The 16,050-nt window shown below is 62.0% G+C and overlaps 1 protein-coding gene across 3 annotated transcripts; it reads right to left on the minus strand.

Moving 5' to 3' along the window:
• Window positions 1-6,474: 6,474 nt before the first annotated feature.
• KLF8 (KLF transcription factor 8) lies at window positions 6,475-12,807 on the minus strand. 3 transcript variants are annotated; one of them, XM_051630526.1, is made up of 5 exons: window positions 12,733-12,807; window positions 9,103-9,661; window positions 8,370-8,496; window positions 8,120-8,253; window positions 6,475-7,372 (listed from the first exon to the last, which is right to left on the minus strand). In XM_051630526.1, the coding sequence occupies exons 1-5, from the start codon at window positions 12,757-12,759 to the stop codon at window positions 7,191-7,193; spliced, it is 1,029 nt and encodes a 342-aa protein (XP_051486486.1). In that variant the 5' UTR covers window positions 12,760-12,807; the 3' UTR covers window positions 6,475-7,190. The 3 variants fall into 3 exon arrangements, with proteins under 3 accessions (XP_051486486.1, XP_051486487.1, XP_051486485.1); XM_051630527.1 differs by lacking the exon at window positions 12,733-12,807 and adding an exon at window positions 10,598-10,651; XM_051630525.1 differs by lacking the exon at window positions 12,733-12,807 and adding an exon at window positions 10,250-10,363.
• Between the last annotated feature and the right edge of the window lie 3,243 nt (window positions 12,808-16,050).

The raw sequence follows: 16,050 nt of genomic DNA on the forward strand, positions 1-16,050 counted from the left end.
GGGAAAACCCTGGGGGGCAAGGCGGGGACAAAAGCCAGCAACAAGGAAGAAAAAGCCAGAAAGGTGCAGAGAAAAGGGCACAGGGTCTCCAGCTCCTCTCCTGGGGAGACACCAAGCAACTGTGTTTGGGTTTCTCTTCCTTTTTTTTTTTTGGGGGGGGAGTGGAAGGATTGTAAAAAGTCAGAGCAACAAGAGGATTAAAATGACCCTTTTGGGGGGGGGCGGGGGGGGAAGCCATTTCTCCTCTAGACTCTTCCAGCCCCAACTGTCCAGAACTGACCACAGAAGTAGGGTGGGGTGGGGGAGGACTGAGGCTGCTCAACCCTCCCTGGCCAAAGGGGGAATCCCAAAAAGAATCCCAAAGCTGGGAGCCTGCCAGGGAAAGGGAAAGCCTATTCCCATGGGGTTCTGCTACCCCAGTGAGTTCAGGGAGTCACAGAGACTTCACACGAGCCATGGTGGAGGACCATGGTGGTTCAGACAATGCCAGAAGCCACGGCCAGTGAGTTTTGGGGTCTCAGAGCGGGTGTTCCACCACATCACATCCAAGCCAGGGCCCAGAAAGCACCAGCTGGGGAGGGGTTACTGAGCACCCCCAAGAACAGGATGAGGGGCGATAGCTCCAAACCACCACTTTGGGAAGCACCTTCCTCAAGGGCACCAAGTCTAGAGAGTTGGCATAAAAAAACATCCTCCAGGTGTGAGAAAACTTTGCCTTCAGCAGGATGAGGTCCCTCATAAACCTGGGGAGAAAGGGGTGGGGTGGGGAGCAGCAGGGCTTTAACAGCCCCCAGCTTCCGGCAGCACAAACACCAACACACACAGATGGTGTCTATCAACATGGGACTTTGGACCAACGGCCAGGTCCTGCCATACTGCAGGAGGGAAAGTTCAGCTCTTGCCGTGGAGGGACAGGAGTGTTGGAGACGGTGAGCCCTTGGACAAGCAAACAAGAGGGAACAGCTCAGGCCTTGCCAGGAGCGTCTTCCCTGGCTGGTTTTGCTTCCCAGGGAAGTTGTGCTGCTGCTGGAGCAGATACCAGGGATGGGATGGGCTCCTTGGTGAAGCCAAGGACATGGGGAACATCTCCACCAAGCCTTGCAAGACCACACGTGGAGGCTGAAACCCACCATGCATCAAAAGCTTGATGCCAGCAGCTGAGGGGCACAGGCAGGAGGGCTGCACCATGCCAAGGCAGCCAGGGGCTGGCTCTGGAGCTCCGTCTTTGGAGGAGCCAGTAACAACAATGAAGCTCATCTTGGAAGGCAGCAAGATGATGATCAACCTCATGCTCCTCATCATACAGCCTTGAGGAAAAGCCTCTGGGATGTTATTGTGCAGATAAGAACTTTGGGCAGAAAATCCTGGAGTTAACACCTGAGGAAGGTCTCACTGCTGAACTTAATATTCAGATGCAAATGAAAGTATCAGGCTCAGGGAACAATTCTGATGCCATTTAACCTTGCTTAGAATTTGAAGACAATTGTGTAATTGAATTTCTAACACCCTGTGGAACCTGGATGAGAACTCCTGCTGCACACAGACCACCAGATGCACCCTTCAGCCTTACAAGAGCACTGTCACAGACCACGGAGAAGATGATCCAGAACTCCATCTAGATCTCCCAGAAGCAGTCGTTCAAAGTCCCCATATAGTCTCCATCTCCCAAAAGGACACCAGCCCACCATGCACATCCTTAAGGACTTTGGAGGACTGCATCCCAATCCTGAATCACAATTTAACAGAGACTGGGAAACTCCTGTTTCCTTCTTGTTACCTAGAAGAAAACAGTGCAGCAGCCATGGCAGGCAGAGGTGGTTCCTGCTGCACCTGCACACTTGCATGGACCAAGAGCAACTTATTTGCCATTATTTTGTGCCATCAGAAATGAATCTGAGGCACCACCTGGTCATGTGTGCTGACAACCTTTGGCATCTTCCTGAGCCTGCTGTGGCTGCAGCCCCACAGCCCTGGGCTTCAGCCTTACAGGAAGGAATTTGACCATATTTTTTACTTTTGCTTACACGGATGATTTGGTGGGGAGGGGTAATGCCCCAGGTCCCTGCTCCACAGTGCTCATCAATTGCTGCCACTGAGAGTAGGGATAAAGAAAGGTAAAATGAAGTCCTCAGGGAAATATTTATGTCTTCTTGGTTACCAGCTGAGAAGCTCTGGAATTTGAGGATCATAGAATCACAGCATGGTTGGGGTTAGAAGGGACCTTAAAGACCATCTATCTCCAGCAGTGGGCAGGGACACCTCCCACCAGATCGGGCTGCTCCAAGCCCCACCCAACCTGCCTGTTTTCCCTAGTTCTGATAAAATCCATCAATCAAAAGCATCCCTTTTCTCTCCATCCCCACCTCTCCACCACCAGAGCACAGCCTTGCAGCAGAGCTCACCCTGGCAATGACTTCCCTGGGGCGGAGCAGCTTTTGGTGTCTGGGACGGGCCAGCGTCATCCTCAGCACCCTTATCTGCTGCTGACCTTGAGTCTATCAACCCTGCCAGGCACTTTGCTCCCCCTGCAGCTTCCAAGGAAGCCCCCACCGTGCTGCACCCACCCTGCCCCGGGTCTGAGGTCCCGTGTTGTCCCCACGTGCCTCCCAACAGCCAGGACAGCCTGTCTGGCTGGGGCCAGGCCCAGTGATAAGGGCAGTTACCTCTCCTGTGACCCAGCAGCACAACCCACTTCCCTCGGGTGTGGGATCCCTGGGGAAGCTGCCACTGAGATGGCACAAGGGGCTTGGGGAAGGTGGAGAGAAGGTGCAGAAGGGTCTGTGGGGGGAGCTGAAAGGAGCTCTCGAAGCAAGGGCCAAAGTCTCCTCTTTGCAATGCAAAGGAGGGGATGGGGCTTGCTGGTGGCTGGGGAAGGGGAAAGCTGGGGGGCCAGACCCTGATCCTCCATCTGGCATCAAGCACTCGGGGTTGATGAGAATGCTGAGAAGGACACCCAGGTCCTCCCCTCACCAGCCAGCAGAAGGGGCAGGAGCCAGGAGGTGAAGTCACAGAGACTAGAGGCAAGAAAGGCTCCAAACTTTGAGGAAATGGGAATCAGGTTGAGAAATAAACCTCAGTTCCCACCTCCTGGAGCATCCCAGGTGCTCCTGGCAGCCAGAGACACTGCCAGCTAGACCCCAGCAGGGCTGGCTGAGCCCCAGGGGCTCACACCCATCCTCAGACCTCATCAGTTGATGGGGACCAGCCACCACTGGGGTGGGTCACAAGGGAGCTCCAGGAGCCACCTGACACAGGTGACAGCCCAGCATTGCAGCCCTGGTCCCATCCCTGGTCAGGGTCCCACAGCATGTCCCAACGAAATGGTGACAGGGGAAGGGGGACCAGACCCCAGCTGAGGGTCACTGAGCCTTCCTTTCCTCCTGCAGCAGCTTCTCCTCACTCTGCTGCAGCCCCCAAACTCACCCATCCACCCTCAAAGTGGTGGCTGGAGCACCCACCTCTTGCTGCCCCGTGGTGGACATCCCCAAGTCCTCTCAGAGCCTGGGGTGAGGCCACGTCAGATTTGAGGCAGGAGCTCCTGGTTCAGCCTCAGTGCTGGTCGGGAGCCTTGTTGGAGACAGAAACTGGCCAGGGAAGGGGGAAAACCTCCCCCACCACCAGCTTGCCTTTCACCAGCACCAGAAGACAAAGGTCTGCAAAGCTGCTGGAGCAACCGGCCCCTCCACCGAAACCCAAAACCACCTATTTTTGTCTTTTCCTTTCTCCTCCTCGGGAGGTTTCCAGCCATCAAATCCTTCCTGGGAGCCCTTCAAAGGGAAAGCGGCCGCCCCATCCACTTGCTAAACCAGTCGGAGCAGTGCTGGGCTGGCAGCAGGAGAGGCCCCAGGATCAGGAAAGGGACAAGAAACCATCCAGAGGGACCCGGGGTGACCCCGGAGCGAGGAGGTGGATGAACATCACCACCTCGGGGAGGGGGAGATGCCACCAGGCAAGCAGGGACCACCCTGGCAGGCTGCAACCCCCCCACCCCCACCAGCTGTCCCTCACCCCACAGCAGGGAAGCAGTTTTAGGATTGCTGAATTTTGGAGCCTGACCTAAGGAGAGGTGAGGGAAAAGGACACCTGGGGGATGGGGAGAGAGCCTCAAGGATCCAGGGAGGTCCCCAGTGTCCCCAGCTGGGGAGGTGTCATGCCTGGGGCAGAGGAGTTCAGCAGCTACCCCAGGTTTTCCCTGGAGAGGAGGTTGGAAGCAGAAGGACCTGAGGCTGAGCTTTCCAGGGCAAATGGCAGGTGGAAGGAAGGAGAAGGTATCTATCTGCCTTCCTCTCCCCCCAGAAACCCAGCCTTGGACCTTTGCCAAACCCAGATGTTGTCAACCAACCCTGGGGAGGGGCTAAGCACCTCTGGCAGGACCTCAAGTGTCCTCCTCAGCTGCAGGGTGATGCCCAGGCTGGTGTCAGGGCTGGGGTCTCTTTGCCCCAGGACCCTGTGTGATCCTTGTGCATTTTTCCACAGCTCTAACATTTCTTCAGTTCCTGGGAAAAGGCAAGATTATCAAATTAAAAACAAAACCAAACATAATTTTGCCCAGCTCAGCCCCTCTCCTCCTGGCACGGAGGCGGCAGGAGAGCTGGGGCTGTCCCTGTCCCCTCCCTGCAGCAAAGCAAGACACAGACAGAGGAGACTCTGCTACTTTCAGTGTTATTCCCGTGTAGAAAAAAGGCCCAACAGGTTTGTATAAATATCACAGCTCAAGAGTTTAAAATTGCATGTTGTGGGTTTTTGTTTTCAACAACAAAATGGGAGAGGAACACACCTCCCAGGGTGGGAAATTAACTGGGGGGGCAAGAGGAGTCCCTGGGCCCCCAAAGCCTCAGAGGAGCAAAGCAGCCCCTGACCCCAAGGGTTTCCTTGGCCTCTCCCGCTGGGGTTCCTCACCTGCCTTAGGATTTGGGGCACCACCAGGTGAAGGAAGGACAGAGGGGCAGCCCCAGAAGGTGAATCATCTGAGGAGCAGGACTCTTGGGAGAGGAGACAGGCAGTGGGATGGGGACACACAGACCTGGCCATCAGAATCATTTAGGTTGGAAAAGACCTCCAAGATCATCCAGTCCAACCATCACCCCAGCCCTGCCAAGGCCACCACTAAACCACATCCCTCAGCACCACATCTACACAGCTTTGAAACCCCTCCAGGGATGGGGACTCCAGCCCTGCCCTGGGCAGCCTGGGCCAGGCCTGAAAACGCTTTTGGGAAGAAATTGTTCGTAATATCCAATGCAAACCTTAGCTGGTGCAACCTGAGGCTGTTTCCTCTTGTCCCATCCCTTGTTCCTGGGGAGCAGAGCCCGACCCCCCTGGCTCCAACCTCCTCTCAGGCAGCTGCAGAGCCAGCAGGTCTCCCCTCACCTCCTTTGCTCCAGGCTCAACACCCACAGCTGCTCCTCATCAGACTGGTGCTCCAGCCCCTTCCCCAGCTCCTCTGCCCTTCACTGGACGCAGCCCCTCAATGTCCTTCTTGCAGTGAGGGACCCAAAACCAACAGCAGGGTTTGAGCTCCTGAGCACAGGGAGATGATCCCTGCCCTGCTCCTGCTGGCCACACCGTTGCTGACACAAGCCAGGATGCCACTGGCCTTCCTGGTCACCCGGGCACACGCTGGCTCACGTTCAGCCGCTGTTGACCAACACGCCCAGGTCCCTTCCAGCCACTCTTCCCCAGGCCTGGAGCTGTGTCTGGGGTTGTTGTGACCCAGGTGCAGGACCCAGCACTTGGCCCCGTTGAACCTCAGCTGGCCTTGGCCCATCAATCCAGCCTGTCCAAGCCTCTGCAGATCCATCCTACCCTCCGACAGATGAACACTCCTGCCCAGCTTGGTGTCCTCTGCAAGCTGAGGGAGCACTCGACCCCCTCATCTACATCACTGATAAAGATACAAAACTGGCCCCAGGACTGAGCCCTGGGGAGCTCCAGTTGCGACCAGTCACCGGCTGGACTGGCCCTCTGGCCATGCTCACCCTAGTAGGGCAGGGGCCACCAAGAGGCTGGGGACAAGCTCTGCCCCACGAAACACCTCAGCCAGCAGACAGAAAGCAGAGAGGAGAAGTAGTTTCCCAGACATCCTTCAGAGTAATTGTCAGGGGGCCTCTGCCCCCCCCAGACCCTCCCCACACTAGTTTCCCCCTCCCCAAGCAAACCCAGCACCCCCCAAGCCAAAGGCACAGGCTCAAGGAGAGCTTCCAGGAAGCTCCCCTAGCCCCACAGGTACTGACTGGGAGGGAGGGGGGTGTCACAGCCCCCCATCACCCTTCCCACCCCCCAGCATCCCAGCACGAGAGCAGGACCAACTCTACAGCAACTGGAGGAGCTTGGCTGTGGAGGGGGACACCCCCCCAAATGCAATAATTACAATTAAGAGGAAAAGTGTGTGGCCACAGTCTGCCTTTTAACTTAGAAACTGTCCCATAGTCTTAAAAAAAACACCAGAACACAGAGTTGGGCCCCGCCCCCCCCACCCTGTCCCACCCCATGTAAAATCACAGTTCCACGTTCCGCAAAGGTTCCCTTTTTTTTTGTTGTTTTGTTGTTTTTTGGGGGGGTGGTGGCGGTCCCGGAGGCGAGCGGCTGTTGGGTTGGTGGTTTTTCCTTTGCTCCCCCAGCCCTGCCCCCCCCCAACAACTTCCTTGCTTTTCCTTTTCTTCCGAGAGAGGTGGCGCGTGGGGACAGGGACACGCAGTGGCCGGGGATGGAGAGACAGCGTCTTTCTGGAGAGGAAAGAGGCCGGCGGCTGTTGTAGGGGGGTGGTGGCAGAGCCCCCCCACCTCTGTCCTTGCCGTGGCTCCCAGATTTTGCCCACAGGGACTGGGAGGGGGGAGAGAGCAACAGGAGATGGGCGAGAGGCTGAGGAGGCAGATGTGCGGGTCCGGAGGCTGCTGCGGGGTGGAATCCCGGGTGAGGAGTCAAGGAGGGACCTCCGGACGTCGGGAGTGGGGAGGAACGCCCCGGAAAAACAACAAGAAACTGGGAGCCAGGGAGGAAGAGGAGGAGGAGCAGCCCGGGAAGCAGCGGCGGGGCCCTCGGAGCGGCCACAGTTCGCAGGGCTCGGCCCCTCCGTCCCGCGGCCCCTCCGCAGGGGAGCCGGGATGCCGGGGGTGGGGGGGAACGTTTGCGGCCCCTGTTTTCCACCCCCCCATCCGCAGGCAGCCACCCCAGGGGCCTGGGCGGGCTCCTCACATCATGATGTGCCGGCGGCGGTGCAGGGCCAGGTGGTCGGAGCGGGAGAAGCGGCGGTCGCAGGCGGAGCAGCAGAAGGGCTTGATCCCCGTGTGCTTGCGGAAGTGCCGGGTCAGCTCGTCCGAGCGGGCGAACTTCCAGGTGCAGCCGGCCCAGGTGCACTTGTAGGGCTTCTCACCTGGCCAGGGAAGCACGGGGAAGGGAGGGGTTTAGCACCCCTGGGCACAGCCTGGGGTCCCGGGGGGACACGGGGTGCCAAAAACAGGGCGGTGCTGAGCACGCGGTGGGGACACCGGGACCCCAGGGTGCTGGGGGTGACAAGGAGCTCCAGCCCAGGGAGCATCCCGTGTATCAGACCCGGGAGTAGGGGGCAGGAGGGTCCCCAGGGCTTGGCTATCAACCACCCCCAAAGGGCCAGCACAGAGCCCAAGTGCCCCCCGAGGCCTGCTGCGCTCTCAAAGTGCACCCAAGGGCACCCTCTGCCACTGGTGGAGGGTGCCAGCACCCCAAAAGGCTCCCTCAAGCACCCAAAGGGCCTCTCAAGATCTGGGCAAAGAGTAGCAGCACCCTGAAAGCGCTACCCTGAGACCCCAAGGGACTCCCCCAGCCCCTGTAAGAGGGTGTCAGCACCCCTAAAGGGTCCTCGTGTCCACAAAGACCCCCCAACTCCTAATACAGGCTACTGGCACTCCCAAAAGACCGCACCTGAGTGCCCAAAGGGCCCCCTCTCATTTTTGAAGAGGGTGCCAGCACTCAGAGTCTCCCCAAGTCCTTAAACTGCCCCCCAGGCTTGGCACAGGGTGCCAGCAACTCTGCCCCTGAGCCCAGGGACAGACCCCCCAACACCCTCCATCCCCTTCCTGGGGTGGGGGCCACTGGTCCTGACCCTGCCAGGCAGGGGGGTGTGTGTGGCTCTGGCCCCTACCTGTGTGTATCCTCCGGTGAGCTTTGAGGTGGGAGCTTTTGGTGTAGACCTTATTGCAGCCTTCAAAGTTGCACTGGTGGATGCGTCGCTTCTTCAGGTCAGCAGAATCAGCTCGCTGCCCCCGCACCGTCGGCCTGGGGGGAGCAGGGAGGGATGGTGGGCATGGCCCCGCACCCACGGACCCCCCCCGCCCCGGGGCGCCCAGGGACACGGGGAGACAGGGTTGGGAGAGGCACAGGAGAAGACTCACTCTCTCTGGAGGTCCTGGAAAGGGGCTGGGCCGCTCTCGGAGGCACTGTCCTCGCTGTCACTGTTCATGTCCATGGGGTACATGGAGCCCGGGTCCATTTTCACTGGTGGGGGGCGGGAGAGGAAGGCTAGGGAAAGAAACAAGGAGGGAGGGGGTGAGGCTCTTGAGCAAATAACAGAGACGTTTCCCCCCCCCTCAAAAAAAAACACAACCCATCCCTGAACCAGAAGGACAGCCCTGCCCCTCCAAAACAGAGTGTCCCCAATGCTGCTCTGCCCCAGAGAAAAATCAAATCAAATCAACCCTGGGAGAGGGCAAAGCCCCTCAAGCCACAGGGTGCAGATACGGAGGGGCGTGACTTTGGGAAGCACCCCCTTCAGCTTCCTGCTCCTGCCCAGGGGAGGGGACATCCAGGCCCCCCACCCCAGATAAAGTGGGAAGCTGGGAAAGGTCCTGGGGAAGGGGAGGAGGAGGCAGCTGAACTGAGCCCAGAGCCATGAGCAGCCAGCAGGAAGGGCAGGCAGGGGACGTGCCTGGGGTGTCTCCTGCCCTCCCTGTGTCCCTCCCCACGTCCCCTGGGGGGCTGAGAGCCCTGAGGGGGCTTTGGCAGAGAGCAGGTGGGAGGGACACCCCAGGGTAGAAAACTCAGATGCCCTTCAGGGGTGCCACTCCACGAGGTGGGACCAACCCCCCAAACAATTTCAGGGCTCCCCCCTCCCCCACGCACCCTTACCAGAGCCCGCGTTCTTGCCGTCCCCCCCGATGAGGGGCACGGTGATGGCGGTGACACCGTCGGTGGGCATGGTGGTGTAGACAACGGGGAGGGACTGGACCACCACGGGGATGGTCTGCAGGTTGCCCATCTTGCTGGGCAGGTTGACGGAAGGGATGGTGTGGATGACGTGGAGGATCTGCTGCCCGCCGCTGCCCTGCGTGGAGGCCAGGATGGAGCCGGGCGAGAGGACGGCCGGGATGGCCGAGGTGGAGCTGAGGCCGGAGGGCGAGATGGAGACGGTGGCAGGAGCGGGGAGCGGGGGAGCCACCAGCAGTGGGGAGGACTGGACCGAGGTGGGGGGCGGCGGGGCCGGCTGGGGGGCTGAGGCCACCGCCACGGCCGCCTTGGACTTGTTGAGGGAGAGGTCGACGGGCTCGGCCTGAGGCTGGCCGCAGTCGCTGGCCAGCAGCTCCTCGGGGGGCTCCGTCTTGATGTCGGTCAGCAGCACCGGGGGGTCGAGGGGGCCCTCAGCCAGCAGCGCCGACGAGCTCATGGTGGGCGTCGCCTTCCCCTGGCCCTGCCGAGACGTGCAGCGCGTTAGGAGGCGGGGAAACTGAGGCACGGGATGGAGGGGCTGGTTCCGGCCAGACCCCCACCGGGGAACAAAGACCCTGCTGCTGGTGTGGGGTACCCGGGGCCTGCCAAGCCCCTCGGGGGGCGCCGGCCGGGGCGGAGCAACGTCCCCCGGGGCCGAGACCGGCCGGCCGGCACGACGGCTGCGGCGCGCGCAGGGCGGGAAGGGCAGGCCCCGCCCCCTAACGGGCGGGACCGCCCCCGCAACGGCCGGCCCCGCCCATCGCCCCGCCCATCGCCCCGCCCCTCCCGCCTTTGTGCCCCCGGCCGGCCCCGCCCCCTTCCCCCCCCACCCCCCCGCGGGCCGGGCCGGTGGGCGTCACCCCCGCGGGGCGGTGGGCGGGGCCCCGGTGGGGCGGTGGGCGGGGCCCCCGCGGGGCGGTGGCGGCCCCGCCGCGCTCCCCTCCCCCGCGCCTTAAAGGGGCCGCGCCGCCGCTCCACCCGCCCCTCCTCCCCCCCGGCACCACCCCCCTCCCCAAAATGGGGTGCCGGGGGCACGGCGAGGTGGGGGGATTGGGGGGAGCTCACTCACCGCCGCGGCGGCGCGAGGGGGGCTCCCGTGCGGGGGCGCGGCGCTCAGCCCCTCCGCGGGCAGGATCATGCTCCGCGCCGGGCGGAGAGGTGTGAACGGCCCCGCGGCTCCACCCTGGCTCGGCCCGGGGTGGGGCTCCTTAAAAGGGCCCGGGCACGGCGGGGAGGGGCTGCGGGCACGGCTGCCCCCCCGCCCCGGGCAGGAACCCCCACCCCCCCCGGTAACGCCGAGCACACTCTGTGCCCCAAACCCCCCCGGCCCCTCGCTAGGGTCCCCCGGTGCCCACCCCCACACACCTCATCACCCCACTGACACCCCCCACTCCCAGCCGGACACCCCAGCACGTACCTGCCCGCACGCGGAGACCTTCCCCCCCACGCCCCCCAACGCCGGGCACCCCGAGCCCCCCACGCAGACACTCACGGACAGACCCACGGACACGCGCGGCCCCGCCCGGGCCCGCCCCGCCCCGCCCCGGGGCACACCCAGCGCACACGCCCTGCACACGCACACACCCTGCGCACCCCCCCGAACCCTCCCGGGGCGCCCACACAGCCAGGGACCCTTCCCAATACCCACCCCCCCGCCCCCCCCCCCAAGATCCACACTCACAGCCAGGGACCCCCCTCAATACCCCCGCGGACAGCCAGGGCCCACCCCCCCCCCCCCTCCGGGACCCCACACGGCCAGACACACACACACACTCAGCCAGCGATCCCCCCAGGGACCCCCCACGGCCTGGGACCCCCAAAGCACTCCTACCCTCGCCCAAGGACCCCCCCAGCCTCACACAAAGCCAGGGACCCCCCTCACAAACTTCCACACACACGTATCACCTGGGACCCCCCCAAAGAACCCCACACAGAGCCAGAGGACCTCCGTACCCACATTTTCAGCTGAGGACCCCCCAACACACACAAGTTCACCCAGGGACCCCCCCAAAACCCCCACTCCCAGCCAAGACCCCCCGAGTATCCTCACACACAGCCAGAGACCACCAAAACACCCCTGACTCAAGGAGGGGCCCCCCAAAGACCCCCCCTATACAGAAAGGGCCCCCCCAGCACACGCCCACACCACTGGGACCCCCAAAACCACCCCCCCAAACAGACCCCCCCCAACACCCCACTTCCCCTGTGGTGACACCCCCATATGGCCACACAACCATCCCCCCCTCCCAGCTGGGGACCCCCAACTCCTGCACACCCTCTAGAGCCCCCAAAGGACTCCCACACCCACCCCCTCATCCCCAGTGGGGGTCCCCACAACCAGGCCTATTTGGGGGGAGCCCACGAAGGGGTGACCCCCTCTGGGGACCCTTCCCAGCCCCACTTCAGGGAGGGGGACTGCACCCCAAAGCCCCGCAGAGCAGGGGGAGTTAGAGACGTGGCAGCCGGGTGGGCAACGGGGGGGCTCAGTGCCCCCTCAAACCCAGCCTCACTGTCCTACCCCCCCCCCACGCCCCCCCCGAGCTTTCATCAGTGAGCTGAATTCCTCCGTCCTCAGCCCGAGTGCACCCAAGAATTGGGCCGGGGGGGGAAGCTGAGGGGACCCCGCAAAGCACCCCCCCCTTTTTTTTTTTTTATCCCCCCCTCTCTTTTTACCCTAAAATAGCTCAGGGTGTCCCCAAACCACGGGGTGACCTTGGCGGGGGGGGGCACGCACACACACACACACACACAAGCGTGGGAAAACGCAGGCAGCTCCCTGCAAGCCCCCCCTGCCCGGTCCCTCTGTGCCCCCCCCGCGGGTCCCTGTGTCCCCCCACCCCTGGGGGGGGGCGCACCCCCCTCCGCCGTCACACCCCCCCGAGGAATTTCCTCCCCGCTCCACCCTCTGGATGCTGGAAGAGAGAAGGGGGTGTGGGGGGGGAACGTGGACCACCCCCCCTCACCCCACTTGTTTCCCTCTAGAAGGGGGGCTGTCACCTCCACTTCTTTTACCAGCCCGGCCTGGGGGGGGGGTCAGGAGGGGGGGGAAGGGACGGGCACCGAATCCCGCCATCTGCTGCAAGGGGGGGTCGGGCCCTTTAAGAGCAAAGGGCGTGGGAGGAGGAGGAGGGGAAGGCGGGGGGGTGGGACGGGCGGGGCGCGATGTGACATCACCCACCCCTCGCCCCCCCTTCCCCCCCCCCTTTTGTGTGTGTGTCCCCCCCGTCGTGACCTCCCAAGAGGGCGGCAGCGCCCGCCCCGGAAGCCTCCATGGATTGGGGGGGACACCGGGGGCCGGCGAGGGGGGGGGGGGGAGGGGGAGGGAAGGGCGGGGGGGGCGGGAACCGCCCCCCCCCGCCCTTCCCTCCCCCTCCCCCCCCCGCCTCGCCGGGCCTTGCGCTGCCAAATCCACCCCCCCCCTTTCGTGGGCGCGGCCCCTTTAAGAACCCACGCACCGTGAGTGCCCCCCCCCCACCGAGTTCCCCGGGGGGAAGACACCCCCCCCTTGCCCCCCCCCCCCCCCCAAATAAAAAACCCCGACCCCAAACTCACGTTCCCCCGCGCCTCCTCCGTGTGCATCCCCCGCCACCGCCGCCGTCACCGCCGCTGCCCCCGGGTGGGGCGGGGTGGGGCCGCAACGGGCGGGGAGGGGGCGGCGCCGGGCAGGGCGGAGCTCCCCCCCTCCCCCACCCATTTCATGCAGATACGTTTTTCACTGGGGAGGGGTGAGGGGGGTGGGTGTGACGGCACCTTTCCCACCCCCCCCCTCCCCCTCCCTCCCGCCACCCCACCCACCTCCCCACCCCCAAAAAAAAAAAATAGGGTGCCCCTCCCTGTGGTGACATCACCAGCAGCCAATGGGCGGCTCCCCCCCCCTCCCCATCTGGCGTTGCCGTGGAAACTGATGCAGGGGTTTGGGGGGGGGTTACACCCCACATCTGCTTCCAGCTCCCAAAACACTTCCCTCTCTCCTCTCCCCCAGGTAAACACACCTACCCACCCCCAAAATCGGGAGGGGGCAGCTCACTGGAGGGGCTGAGACCTGGGAAATTCATGTCAGCGGTGGCTGGGGCCGTGTCTCCCACACCCACGGGTGATGGGGGGGGCAGAGGGATGCTCACCCCTCCAGAGGCAAGCAAGACCCCCAAGACCCCGGGGTGAGCACCCATGGGTGTCCCGGGAGGGGGGAAGGCAGGATAGGGGGACATTCCCATGGAGGGGGGAGCTGGTCGCTGCCTGCACCTCTGCCTAGTCTCTGCCTCCCAAGGGTCCCACCACCCTCATAAACCCTCCCTCAAAATATTCGGGTGCCTGGAACAGCCCCACTGCTGAGCACCCCAGCTGGGGGGCATGTTGGGTCACCCAGAGGGTTGGTGCCCTGGTAGACCTGGGGGAGCTTCTCCAAGGGGTTTGCTGGGGGGTCCTGGGGCTGGTGAGGTGGACCCTGACCTTGGGGTGTCCCCACAGGTCTCCGTGGGCCCCCCCTAAAAACCATCACCACCAGCATCCCCGTAGGGTGGGACGTGCTGGGGACAGCAGGCACACAGACTGGTGGTGCCCACTGACACCCTCCCCACTCAGAGGAGCTGGTCATGGTCACTTTGAGTCAAGACCAGACCCCTCCTGGCCTCAGCCACCAGAGCGAGGACAGCAGCTCCGAGCCTCTGCTGCCAACACAGACACCATCCCTGGTCCCACAGAGGAAAACCCACAGCCTCTTGGCAACTCACCATCCCACCTTCTCTGCTCCACGGTGAGCTCGGTCCACCACTGTTGGCCACCTCCTTCAGGTCCAGCTGCAGCTGGAGCTGTTGGAACCTCTTCAGCTCTGCATGGAGATGGTCCCTTCCCACCGCTCTGCTGAGGGAGGGGAGTCCCTGCACCCACAGCATCTGCTTCCTCCAGCTGGGCTGGGATCCAATGCTTTGGGTGGGCTCCGTTGCATCCCCCAAGCACGGGTCCCAACCCCTTCCAGGCCAGCTTGGTGCACACCAGTCTTCAGTCAACACGGACTTCTGGAGAAACTATGGGAAAATGGACAGTAAGGTGGAAAACAAAGGGAATTATTGGATTCAAAGGCTTATGGTGAGCACTGGGAATTCCCAGTGCTCATTGGTTGTGGAGGAGGTGACTATTCCTCCCTCTTCAGCACTTTTGAGACCACAGCTGGGCTCTGTGTCCAGTTTGGGGTCCCCAGTAGAATAAAAGCAGCCATGGAGATACTGGAGCAGGTCCAGGAGAGGCTGGGGGCACTGGGTCAGCTCAGGGGCTCTTCCCTCTGTCTCCAAGTGCTTCCTGGCAGAGCACGGGGAGGAGCCAGGCTCTCCCTGGAGACAGGTGGTGACAGCACAGGCAGCACTGGACCAAGCTGCAACATGGGAAGCTCCAATGCATGGATTTTTAGGAACAATTTTAAAACCGTGAGGGTGGTCACACAGTGGAACAGGAAACCCCACCCTTGGAAATGCTCAGCTAGGTCAGTCCCTGAGCTACCTGCCTGGACCAAGACAACGGAGATAGGGCCTTGCCTACATAATTCTGGACCAAGCTGCATGTTTGAGATCCCACCCAGCCACTTCCCACCACCTGGAGGCTTGGACATTACCACCACCATGTGCTGCCAAGGAGGCAAACCAAAGAGCAGCAGCCTTTGAGAAAGCTCAGCTGATCTGAACCCAGCTCACGATGGGGCATCAGCCACTTCTTCACCCTCAAGTCGATCCTACTTGAGTCATCCCTGCTCGGTCCAACACAGTTAGCAGGAAGGACATGGTATGGAAACCCATGAGCAGAAAAGCAAGGAAGGATGAAGTCCCCAGCAAGCACAACCAGCCTGGACTCTTTCAAAGAGGGACAGCTGAGCTTGCAGTGACCAGCCCACCTCCCCATGGCCAGGGACTTGCCTCCAGGACAGGAGCCTGAGGAGAGGAACAGGGCCGAGCAGGGGCATGGAGTCAGGATCTTTGGGGCCAGATGTGTGTGAGGATGTTTGTAAGAGCAACATCTGGAGCAGGAATTGACTTTTTTTGACAGGAAGAGCTGCCAGACTAAGGGGGAAGAGCCTTCCAGAAGGCAGGGTGGGGTGCTGGAGCCTGATCCACCAAGCTCCCACTCGGCTGCAGCACCACTCTTCCCTCGCAGCGCTTTGTGACCTTCTTCCCCCCACACACATTCCCCCCCTTTTACATTATCCCACGTTCACCTACCAAACAGTTTATTCCCTCAGGAAACCCAACTCCTTGTCACCATGGAAATGAAGCAACATTTCCCACTGTCCTTTCCTCTCTCTGGCAGGAGCAGCTGCCTGCAATGAGGATCCACTCGCAGCAGAAGGTGCCTCGATCTGTGCTGAAACCATGGCCATAAACCATCTCCTGCTCTCCTGAAGCCCTGCCAGCTGCCCATCTCCTGCAAGCAAAACCCTTCCTGGCAGTCCCTCAGAGATGATGTTCCCAAGGCTCCCACAAGATGTGGAGCAGCAGCAACTCATCCTCTTGCTCCCCTGAAGACTGTGGAGAGCCCGGGTGCAGAAAGCCCTGAAGTTTCTCTGCTGACCAGAGATAGAGCAGGGACAGACCTTGTCCAAGTGGTGGAGGAAACTGTGGTCACATTCCAGCTTGGTCCAGTCTGACACCAGGCAACAGCAGCTCTGGAAGGTTTGGTGTGGAGCCCCTTTTTGGCCCTCCAGCAGAGATGTGCCCTCCAGCTCCCCCTTGTCACAGAACAGACTCGCCCTGCTGGATTTTTCCTCCCCACCCCGAGTGGTTGGGCAGGGACACAGGGGAAGGCAAAGAATCCCGAGCAGAGAGCCAGGCTGAGAGGCACCACACCCTCTTTTATACAGTAATTTGACACAGCAAGAGAGGAAAA

Source organism: Apus apus, chromosome 12, assembly GCF_020740795.1.
Source record: "Apus apus isolate bApuApu2 chromosome 12, bApuApu2.pri.cur, whole genome shotgun sequence".
Lineage (NCBI taxonomy): Eukaryota > Metazoa > Chordata > Aves > Apodiformes > Apodidae > Apus > Apus apus.